Source organism: Lathamus discolor, chromosome 3, assembly GCF_037157495.1.
Source record: "Lathamus discolor isolate bLatDis1 chromosome 3, bLatDis1.hap1, whole genome shotgun sequence".
NCBI classification, from domain to species: domain Eukaryota; kingdom Metazoa; phylum Chordata; class Aves; order Psittaciformes; family Psittacidae; genus Lathamus; species Lathamus discolor.
The window spans coordinates 81,696,623-81,709,060 of record NC_088886.1 but is presented as its reverse complement, the minus strand read 5'-3'; the positions used below and the strand labels follow the sequence as shown (position 1 = coordinate 81,709,060).

Genomic DNA, 12,438 nt, shown 5'->3' with positions numbered 1-12,438 from the left:
AGATTTTAAGGCTAATGAATATACTGATTTCTTTCAAATTTTTAACTGTGTTAAGAAAATAAATATCTTAGCATCCAAAATAAAAAACTGATAGTAAAACCTGACTTCTGAGAAAGAAATGCATGGACTATCCACATAAATCTGATGACACTCAGTAATTAGAAAGATCCAAACCTATTCTGATACTGAAAGCACAGAAGCTTAAAGATATGTATATACACACACACCTCAAAAAAAAACCTTCTGCAGATTCCTAAAAGGTGGCATGAAAAGTCAGATTTCCCATCACAAATTCAGTCCTAATGTGAACTGCAACAAGGGAAAGTCGCTGTCACACACAAAAACAGACAACACTTAGTCTCCCAACTCCAATGCTTACGTATTAGTATCCATAGCAACACACTACTGTTCATTTTATTTATTAAATACAACCCAGTAAAAATAGTAATAATGAATGGTATACATTAACAGCAGCTATGTCGGTACATAAAGAAGGAACCTTCCCAAACCTATCATAGAAAGAAAACAAAACTGCAATGTGACTCAGTACAAGCATACAGCAGTAGTTACAAATCTCATTACAAGACTTTCAGGAATTTTCCTCACCCTTATCTGCCCTCGAAACAACAGGAAACTCTTATAATCAACACAAACATAAACAGACTTTCGGTACCAACTGGAATCTCTGTTTGCTTGAAGGTCTTTCAATAGTACAATTATATCCATGGGAATCTTCATTGAGCTTTTAGTGAATACGCTATCATCCTCTCCTATTTGGACAGCAGTAACAGAAGTTATTTGGTCTTGAACACGACAGCCTTGAAAAAACACCTGCAACTGATGTATAATCAGGAGTTACAGGATCAGGAGAACACTGAGGGGATGCTTTACTATCTGCATTGGTCTCCTGGATGCCCTATGAAGTCTTTGCTTTTAAGCACATGGTTTCTGTTAGCCATAAAGCCAAAAGATCACCTCAGATCGCTATGATTTCAAAACAGCCCTGACAGCTCAGTTCTTCAGAAATAATGGAGACGTCTATACTCAAGGATGACACATGTCTGAATCTAGATGCCTAGTTATGAAACTTCACATTCAGAATTACAGCGTTAGTCACAGGTTCACAGTTCAAACACCTGAGGCACTTACCTGAATTTGCCATTCACTATATTAATAAAAAAAGATGTAAGTCTTTCCTTGTAAGCAAAACAAATTTAAAACCCTGATCCCCAGTATCCATCCACACGCAGATATTTTGTCTGATATATGGGAAGAAAGAGACAAACTAGAGCTTATATAAAGTAGAGCTCCTAACCTTTTCTATACTCCCAACAGAAGATATTCCAACAGTACAGTTGTAAAAGCAATAAAAAGAAATCAAATCACATAAAGAACAATCATTTAGTGCACGTATACAGTCCTTGAGTTCAGCCTTTGACTTCAGCACCTGCATCCCAGACCTGACCCAGCAGCCGGACTGACATGGTGCTGCCCAGCAGCTCCTGTTCCCTGGCCTGGGGGGAAATGTGGCTATCTCTGCCCACAGCCTCTGCAGGAGCTACCTGACATCTAACTGACATTATTCCAGCTGTTCAAACACTTTGCCTAAATCTAATTCAAGTGTCCTTAGAAACAACCTCTCACATTGCTAAAACCCAATCACTTTATTTACCTATAGCTACTAAGATTGTGCCAGATTGAAATACGATTGGTGGTGTATCTCCGGACAGTCCTGTCTGAAAACGCACTGTATGCTATAGCATAAAGGAAGGAGCCACAAATCAATGTTAAGTAATGTATTGGATTTTCAGGATCACAATTATTTTCCAGACAAAGAAAAAAATTTTACTGAAAAAGGCTCAAAAAGGAGCCGTGATTAATGACCAGCTCTGAAGAGCCAACATCTTTTAATTTAATCGTCTGTCTGGACTTCCAGTCTCCTCTGAGAAGGCTGAGTTCCATTGTGCTGAGCTATGGATGCAACTTGGGTAAGACTGCAAAGCAGCTGGGCTAACAGGAGGCTATTCTAAGTGTATGTCAGATGCCAAGAAGCTAAAGCTTTCTTCCTAAATTGTATCTGTTCCAAAAATCAAAGGGGTAAAATGTATTGGGCAAAACCATAATATAGGATTAGATTTTTGTCAGCAAGCTTAGCACGCAGGACAGAAACAAATGGGGCTTACTGAAAATGTCTAATTAAGGAGCAAGAAAGACTTGACAGGTTTTCCATGATCTAAACACTATTCTGCACAGATTAGGTTAGTAGTACTGAACAACCAATATCAGACCCAGGATTTATAAGCAATCTTCTGTTCTGTACTTCAGAGTTCCAGTCCCTAGCCTGCCTCTTACTATATCAATAGTCTGTGGACAAAGACTGTTCTCACCACTACTGTACCAGGGACAGACAAAAATCAATGATGGGGGGAAATTTATTAGTAGTAGCTGGCAGCACCTAGCAGTGCTTTATAACCAAACTGTGCAGACTTCTTGTTCTTTCTCATCTTAACTCCATTCACTTCAACATTGTTAAAGAAAACCAGAGTAGAGCCATGCTAAAAATCAAATACGAGGAATGCTATTAGAGTAACACTGCAGGAGAAAGGAGATTGTGAGGAGCAGCTTCCCCAGCAACCTCCAGGCTGCCTGGGAAGATGCAGCTGTAGCATTTTGAAGCTAATGCCCTCTGACAGGGGCTGCAGCAATGGAGGACTCTGAGCACAGCCATTTTCACCACTCCTCCTCACAGCAGGAAGCCTTTAGCCTGACAAAAGGGAGAGGGCGACATGGAAATAAACGAGAGACAAGTAGCACATGCACGAGCATAAAGAGCATTCAAATCTACTTGGTAATGACTACAATGTACAGTATCTTGGCTAATTCAGTCCGTATACTTTGTTGAGGAGAGTTACCTAGCCACATTTGCAAGTCTTCAAAGGAGAAATGCTTCCATGGTGGTGTAGTCTTAACTCATTCTGAAGTGTTAAGATTTCAAGCACCTAGTATTAAAGTTTTGGTGTGTGTGGAAGAGTTATTAGAAGCCTATTGCTACTTCTACATCAGAAAGCCTGTTGATTTAGAATGTCCCCAGAAAGTATATTGCTATGTCAATCTCCCTTCCAGACAGCTCCTACCTATCCTCTCAGATTTGGAGTTGTCAAATAGCAGTGTCGGATTTGTCTAGAATAATGTTGATATTGTATACTTTATACACTACATATTGCAACATGTGAGTAAAGACAAAGAAAGTATAGCATCCATCTGTCTCCATTTTGCCTTGAGATGAGGCAAAACAATTCCTTATCTACTACTTTTTTTTATTTACAGCCCAATTTTCCACTAATGCATTCTCAAAAAGACCCATTCTTATGAGCCGATCTACTTTTGCCTTGTGTCTATACAGGCTTCACGATAAAGCCATATTGTGCACTGTCAGAACAGACGTCTGCTAATTATGCACTGAATTTATTATACAACAATATGAAAATCAGAAAATACTCAGCATTCCCAGTAAATGGAAAAAAATATATTTACTATGTTTGTATTACCCCAAGATATTTGCAGATCATTATCCTTTCAGAAGTGCATAAAACATACTACCTATAAGCAACTGACTGCCAGCAGAGATGCAAATTAGCGCCTCAAGAACTGCAAATCACCTATTTACAGATATTAGTTGGCTTAAAATGCATGGTTTTGCTATTACTGAAGGTGGAAAAAATCACTTATTATATTTCAGAATACGGATGTTTCCTGTCTTCATTCTAGACCTTCAACTCAAATATTTGCTGTGTAGTACTAGAAGTATGAAGGACACTTAAGAGATGACAAAGATGCAGATCATACAATTTTATCAAATAAGCTAAAAGTTATGTTCACATCTACTTTAAGAATTGAGATCCCTAAGGACTCTAAAATATTTTTAGCCCTCTGAAACAAAGAGTAGTTATAGCTCTAGTACTTCACAAACACACTACTGCAATGTCAAGATAAAGGCAAAATTCCCCCCCTTGCATCCAAAAAGCTCTTTTTCAAATTCCAATAGATTTTTGACAGAACTTTGCAAAGGCCCTTGTTCTCAGACCTCTGGGTTATAACACAGTACTAATCTCTCCTGGCACAGCTCTGCAGTTACCTTGTACACCTCTCCTACCAAGTGCATTCGAACAGCAGTTTGACAAAGCAACAGCGAATGTACTAATAAAACCCCAAGGTTTATTTTGGTGAAAATGTTATTTGAAATGTTTCTCCTTTTTCAAATAAACATGTTTGTTATTATTTTATTTAACCCAGTTTTTAGCATTTTGTGGGTTTGGTGCATAAAAAATTTGAAAACATTTCCAAACACTTCCAGAACATTTCAATCTCAGTTCAAGTAAAACATTCCAATTTCACCTTCCTGATTAAATGTTTCTGTAAGAGAAAAATGTACATGTCCATTTTTCTGTCCAAGGAGGCTTTGCCTTCCCAGCTAACATTTAATATTCAGACTCCAAGTGCACATCAAAGCTTTACTTTTAAATTCAATAAAGATGCAAGTTTAATCTCAGGAGACTATGATGTCTTAGAAGTTAAGACATTAAGTGCTGCTACCAACAATCTTTTAAGAGATTCTGCTTTTGACAGATCTATTTCTAATGAGCATCACTGAACTGAAGTTACTCAACAACCACTACTAGTTGGGTGACTTGCAAACCCTTCCACTAATTCTACAGAAACTAAGGCTTTCATCACTTGAGTTTCTATATAACCTTCTATGCCAATTGCTTTAATACTTTGTTTGCTCCCTGCAACAATTTTCATATCTGCTTTTTTCTTCCCTACATTAACTCGCAATACTATTACCTTTCCTTGGTTGCAAGAACTGTCTCAGTATTTCCTCCCCTGCATGGTAATAGAGTTATGGTACATTAATGACATATAATGCCTTATTTCTTCACTGAAGAGAAGATGTGCCTGACTGACTCCCTTTCATTTCAAGGGTAGGAGTTATAATAACCCTTGTGTGGATCAGCCCTGCCTCCATCTTTCAAGACAGATCTGCCACCTTGCAAAGGTTTGTAATTTCCCCTTTGCTATGTATCAAAATCACCTGAAAAAAAAAATGTAGTGCAAGTAAGGGAAAATGCTTATTTACCTAGCATTTTCTTAGCTTAGGCAGACCAGAAATGAAGGACTAGCTCAACCCCGGGGCTGATGAGGTACTCCAAGCAGAACCCAGCTGAAGTAAATGCATTTCAATTATAACTTAATACTGGATGCTGCTCTCCGGAAAAAAGCAGTTCAAGATAACAACTGAGAGTGAGAGCAGGGTTACAACCTTCCAAAATTAGCCTGACATGATCTCATTCAACTTCAGTGGGAGTTAGATTGGGCCATGTGCCCACAACAACATGAATCTTAACTGCTGCCTCTCAGAAGCAATAGTTAAATGAAAACTGTGTATTACAACCTTAATTAACCTGACTCAGCCACATATATGAATAATTACCCCCCTTTTTTTCTTTTTTAATGGTAGCTTTCCTCAAAGTTTCCACAGAATTCAGTGAGCACTTAAAGACAGACTTTTATAGACCTATTTTATACACACAGCAAGAAGGCTGGCAAAGAAAGGCCAGGATGATACACTGAAAGATAAACCAGTGCTTTACATACATTGTAAAACAGTGGCCTGGATGACACACTGAAAGATAAACCCACCTATCAGTGTTTTAGAATAAAGAAAACCAACTTCCTCTGTTGTATGAAGCAGTTTCTTTATATCCAAACCTCAGTGCACTTATTTAATATAAGTTCCCTAAATCCTCTAAAAATTGCAGTCATCATTTGTTGCTCAGAGGAGAAAACCCTACACCATTTTACCCAGTAATGCTCAACTGTTGCTGCCAGGGATTTTTTCCATATATCATGCAAATACATCACCTGTCACACAAAAATATATTCTCAACACTCAGTTGCTACAAGATTAATTTATTTGCAGTGCCAGGAATGCAGCCTGGAGGAAAAAAAATAATTAAAAATGGCTTTGTTGCTTTCATCTTGATGTTATTTTAACACGCATGTTTCATTACAGCAATCTCTCTATGACCAACCAACAAGGGAGATCATTTACCTGTTTAGCTACTTAAATTCTATTTAAATGGCCATTATGAGTGATTGTAGAACTAATGAATCTGTCTTCACAGTCTCAGAATTTACGAAGCATTTTGTAGATGTAAGAGGCAGATATTTATTAAGTCTCAAAATAAGTATTTGACCAAGCTAGTAGAGTAAACACACACAGAATCACAGAATGGTTTGGGCTGGAAAGGACCTTAAGATCATCAAGTTCCAGCCACCCTGTCATGGGCAAGGTTGCCTCACCATAGACTTTGTTGCCCAACGTCTGTCCAACCTGTCCTTGAACACAGCTTTCCAACATCTGAAGGGGGCCTACAAGGATGCTGGAGAGGGACTCTTCAGAGACTGTAGTGACAGACCAAGGGGCAATGGGTTTAAACTGAAACAGGGGAAGTTCAGGTTAGATATAAGTTCTTTACTGTGAGGGTGGCAAAGCTCTGGAACATGTTGCCCAGAGAAGTGGCAGATGCTCCATCCCTGGCATCTCAAAATGTTTACCCACGAAGCCATAGTTGGCCCTTTTTAGCTTGGGTTAAGGGGTATATACACATCCTGGCTGAAGTTAAGATTAATTTTTCCTCTTTTTCTTTTTTTCATGAAAACAGAAGATGGACAAACAATTAATCCATCCACGAGTGATTAGCAAAGCATAACAAAGTACATTTTTCACCAGAAGGGCAAGGTTAGGTTGAGAATGAGAGGCTGTTTTAACTTCCACATTTCAGTAGCTCCAAACTCCACGGGCAAAACTTCAGATCAGAAATAAACACCATTCTCCAACCTCTACTTCTCCTGGCATCAGGAAACAAGCTATCTGAATCTTTGCATTTTTAATACCTCCAGCCTGTGGGTTTTAGAATATGCCCCATCCTACAACATTTGCAAAATTCTAGCTGGAGGGACTAGCAACCAAAAACTACTTAAATCTGCTGCAATTATCTTTAAGATAGAAGAATATTATGACTACTCAGATATATGATTGCTTTAAATTACCAGCTGCACATTAAGAAGCAGTAAGGATCAAATCCATGTTTTTAAGAGCCTCTTTGTCTTTCATTTTATTTTTCATTTTTATGAAGTTTTATTACAAGATAGGATGGATTTCTTATATTCATGCCCTGACCAAATATGAACTTAACCAAAATATACTCCATTCTACACAAATATGGTTTTGAGCTAAGCATGTTTTGACACCCTGGAAGACAATAATGACATAAAAATTCAGCATAACATTAAAGAGAATAATTGCTGTATTTTATGACAACAATTTCTTATATCTAAAATGTATTAAGATCTTAATTAACCTACTTTTATTCTTTTTGAATCGTTTCTAGTCTAGCTACATCTTTCAATACATCACTGTTAACTGTCCTACACACAACCAAAAGACCGTATAAAATCCTTTGTTTACTCCTCCATTATTTTTCCAGATGGATTTAGCGCAAGAGGCCAGACAGTGTTTTGCTGTTTCTACAGATCCTTTATAAAGCTGCAAGGAAATACTTTTAAAAGAACACTTACAATTTTCCTCAAGAATTAAGTTTAAATTGACCGGGTTCATCAGCAGTGTGCTCAGGGTCTGTTAGTTTTTAAAATACAGCCCCGTTTCCAATTGTTGTTCCAGGAACTTTTATTCTGGGTTGTTTTACTGCAAATCAGCAGAGAAACCTTTACAAAAGCTTAGTTACCTGTTGGCTGAATTCATCAGGTTTCACATAACCAACCATAAACCTGCTTTGAAATCTACAGGATCATACATACAATTCTAGGAGGCCATGTGCCTTACTTTGCCATTCAGAAAATACGTATTTATAATCTAATTAATAATATATTTAATAATCTAAGAGATACAGTAATATCGATTGACACAGCCTGTACAGCTAAACTTACTAGCGTCCTTAAAGCATTCTGACAACCTTAACAGAAAGACTGGAAGTGTGCTCAAGTAAGGCATCTACAGGTAATTCAAAGCTTCCCAACATTTGCCAAAGCAGGAATTCTGTCCTTAATGTTGAGATGGCAAAACTAAACCTTACAGTACCAAAATGGGTTCTGAAGGAGTCGAAAGGGACCATGGAGATTCCAGTGCCTGGAACAGGGGCCAGCAATGTTGCAGGGGCCTGTGTGCCTCCCTCTTTTCACCCTTCCAGCTTCCTAGAACTTCCTCTGCCTCTGCAAGTCCTGCATATGTACAGCATGTACACTGCCAGGAGCAGCCTCATCTGTCAAACGCAGCAGCAGTAAAGCTTTACAAATAAAACACCAGAGTGGTAAATGAGGCCATGCTTGCTGCTGGAATGGCCAATCTCCATCTCTCAACCTAGTCAAAGCAGACAGACAACTGTGCTAGGCAGCAACCTACTTTGCTTATGCTTGTGCCTAAAGCCAAATTTGTGTATTATGAAAATGGAAGGAGACACAATAACACAGAACAGTTTTGAGTCAGTAGAAATGTATGCAGCAGCACTCAATTACAGCTGGGTGAATTAAGGACTATGTTACAAGTTTAATTTCCCCCACCACTTTGCAAGTCAAGTTAGATCTTTCAGTATTAAAAATTCCACTTAAAAATCATTTGAAGATCTTATCAGCCAATAACTGAATTAATTCAGCTTGTAATTTCAGCCCTTGGAGAAGCATGAGCAGAAGCCATTTTGTGGGAACTTTGGCTTCCTATTTTGAGGAAATAAAAAGGGACACAGAATTTTCTTTACACCTTTTTTCCCCTCTTGCCTAAATTCCCTGCACACACTAACTCCAGTCACATTTGGGGACCAGATGAGTATTACCAAGTAGAGTCTGTTCTGCACTGCACAGTGCTGAGCTCAGGCACCGACTCCAAGTGGTGATTATTTACTGGTTCTACAAATAATACTATCAGCCAAAAGGCACCATTTCTTATCAACTTTCTTTACCCATTTATATGTACACACTTCCCCAGTAAAAGGTTGCTTTCTTTTGTTTTCTTCTTTCTAGAATGCCAAGCCCTCATTTTGACTAAAATTGCTTACAAGGACTCCATCCTACAGCAGTTTTTGAAAGCACCAGTATCTTCACTATGTTAAAGTTAATTCAAATAATATCATTCCTAAACACAAACTGTTCTTTCTGCATCCTATAGCTATAGCCACTATCAAATTACAGACATCTTCATTTCACAACACACTTTCCATTGATAAAGAACTCTCACCATACAGAAACAACTGCACCTCCATTTACATACCTGTCTTTATTCAATTTCTTTCACAATTTTTATTTCAAGAAGGCTATCCAAATGTTTAGATTAGGCCGCTAACGCAGCTTCTTTACAGGTTCTAAACACAGCATAACAGTGTGTCTGCTAGTCACGATCTTGCTTCTGTTATAGGAGTTTAAGGGATGTGATCCCTTGATTTGGATCCATTTGCCAAGTTGATTTTATGGTACATAATTTAGCAGATAATCTTATCTGGAAGAAAACTACATTGCTCAAACTAGTGCTCTGTGAATTTTATACCAAAGTTAATCTCTATCAGAGATATGCAAAAGAAAGAAGTCAGATTTCAAAGCACTGTAAGACTGTTGGAGAGAATCTCAACAGCCTGATATTAAGACCGGTTCCACCGCTCAGAGCTATCTGTGAAGCATGACTGAATAGACAGGCCAGATTTTTCAAAGGTACCATAATGTTAATGAACTTACTGGCCTGTTTTTTAACACAAGTCTGAATCCTTTTGAATATCCCCACAGGCTTCTAAAATTGGGCATCCAAATACCAAGCACCCAAGATTAGAGACCATTCTGGAAAATGTAATCTGCATTCAGTAGCTGCCTATACAAATAATTCTTCTGTAAGCATTTCACTTGGTCTTTGCAGAGCACTGTGGAATATATAAATGTGATAAACTTCATATGGAAAAAGCTCTGTTCTGTTTGCCATTTCCATTGCATAGAAATGAAAAAAGGCACGCTTCACATTTTAAAGTACCATGAAAGAAGGATCTTTCTCTAAAATATTTAAATCAAGAAATGACAGCGATGGAAACGTCTGACTTACTGTAAGGTGTTGTATCAGTAGGGTCAGGAGGTGGAAAATTTTCTGTGAAGTTGACATTACACAAGTCTGTACTGCAGCAGCAGAAGCGGTACGTTCCATTCTGAATCAAGGAAGGGGTGGTTGTAACTATACACTCCTCAAAGTGACACTCTTGTGGGTCTCCTATATGAGACCAGCAACCTGCAAAAAAAGGCACATTAAAGAATTCTTTTTAGAGGAGGCATAAAATTAATCCTGTTGCATGGACAATTAAACACACCTCTAGAAATCCATCCATTATTTAATTAAATGTTAGAGTGGGGTGAAAACTGTTATAATTTGCTTGTCTGACTTCACTACCACCTTTTAAACCAAAACCTGAAGAATTTGTTTCACAGTTCACCACAGCGAAGGAGAAGAACTAAGGGCAGTACTGAAGTCAGTATCAAAGGTGTCCAGCTGTCAGCCTCAATAGGTCAAAACCTGAATTCTTAAGTCTCTTAAGCAGAAGCATGCCATTCCCCATTTATCTGATGCCGCAGACAATACTACCAGCTTCTGGCCCACAGTCCAGATGAAATTGTGACCTAGCTCCCCCCTTAAAGTTAAGCCACAAGAATGCATCTATAGTTTGGTGCTTCTTGCGTAATTTCTGAAAACTCTGCCCTTCCTCATTGTCAGCATCACTGGACTCTTCTACAGGATCACAACTTATTTCTTGGTTGATGCAGGCTCTACTCCTGCAGCAATTGTTTCTTCCCAAGTATGGTCAATGGCAGTTAAGCATCATTTATGCACAAACGCCTGGAAGGAAAAGAGGCAGCATGGGGGCAGAGGTGAGCAGTCATACTGCTTCTTTCAACAGATTAAACAAGGAACAACAATAATGAGTACAATTGCATAGGATCTTTGCACTGGTAAAAACCAGTTTTCATTAAGCCTCATACTACACTAACTCTTATCCAAGTAACCAAGAACAGAGTCCCTGAGAATGGCAATCAAAATCTGTTTTTGAAGGCAAGACCTTTCACCCCTCCCTGCAGAACAGTAGTGAATTGACATGTGACAGTTTGTGCTATAGCTGCAATTTCCTTTGCAAACCAACATCCAATCAATCTGAATACACATTTTTACTCTAATGAGACACATTTCTAAATTTATCATTAAATCAATACATATACTGAGATATAGTCCAGAAAGCCATCCTCCTCTGGACAGCCTAAGTAGCAGGCAACTTGAGTGGTTTTGACTCAACAGTGGATTGATCTGTTTTAGAAGGCATTTATTTCAAACAAACTGTGTGTTCATATTTAAAATTGCTAAACGGGAAGTTTAAAATTATGCATTTGTACAAGGCACAAGCAAAATGTCTAGTTTTGCAGCTATGCATCTTTATATCAGCTGGCTAGATCACAAACAAGTGAAAAGACCAGCAAAGCTACTGCACTTACACTGAAATGTTACATACCTTGTTTTACAAGATGTATGTCTCCTTCTCGTGTTTTTTCCCAAAGTCCATAGCAGGTACTACCTTTCATACACAAAATTGTGCCATTTTCCTGGGAGATTCGGCTCTCACTTATTCCATGGTCCTGCTGATAAGGGTCCTTAAATGCACACAGCCGCTCCTCACTCTGCGTAGCTTTAGACAAAGAAAGGAACATATTTCTTGTCAGCGATTTTCTGCATAAAATATTAACCTTAATAAAAGTATGAATAAGCTCTTCTGAGAATACATATTCAAAATCACCCTGAATTACACGTATCCATTCTTTAATCTGTACTCCAACAGTCAGAAATAAAAATAAGGTCTATCCTGAAGTTACTTTCATAAAGAGGACAAAAAACCCCAAACTTTAGCAAATCTTTCAAAATGAATGCGCAAGTGTTTGAAGTTCACAGGTGAAGCATAAAAATTTCACTGCAGTCTGCATCATTTGTTCTCAAGCGTAAGTTAAGCAACTGTTACCTGGTTTACTCAGCAACCAAATGCTTTAATTGTTTCCAGATCCTAAACCAAGATGATCTTTCTCAGACTGCCATGCAACCCCATGCCTACCTAATTCAGAGGGGTTTTCCACTCTCTTTCTGTTGACCCATCTCTTTTTTCTACATCTTCAACCTATCAGTTTGAGCTCTTTCACACAACTTCATTAATGGCCACCAACAGAAACACTAACAGCAGAGTAAAACCCATACAACTGACCATCAGTTCCGGGAAACACTGCCTGTAAACAGGAACAATGCTCCCATGTAAAGTCTCCCTGTGGAACATCCAGCAAGAACATCACAAAACATACAAA

General features: G+C 38.3%; 1 protein-coding gene across 1 annotated transcript in view; it reads right to left on the bottom strand.

Annotated features, from left to right (window-relative positions):
* The window catches only part of BMPR2 (bone morphogenetic protein receptor type 2), a 110,437-nt gene that overhangs the window by 43,240 nt on the left and 54,759 nt on the right, over positions 1–12,438 (bottom strand). The window contains exons 2-3 of the mRNA XM_065670074.1: positions 11,604–11,777; positions 10,157–10,336 (exon numbers count right to left, since the gene is read on the bottom strand). Of these exons, the coding sequence (XP_065526146.1) occupies positions 10,157–10,336; positions 11,604–11,777 (354 nt within the window). The remainder of the gene's footprint in view (positions 1–10,156; positions 10,337–11,603; positions 11,778–12,438) is intronic.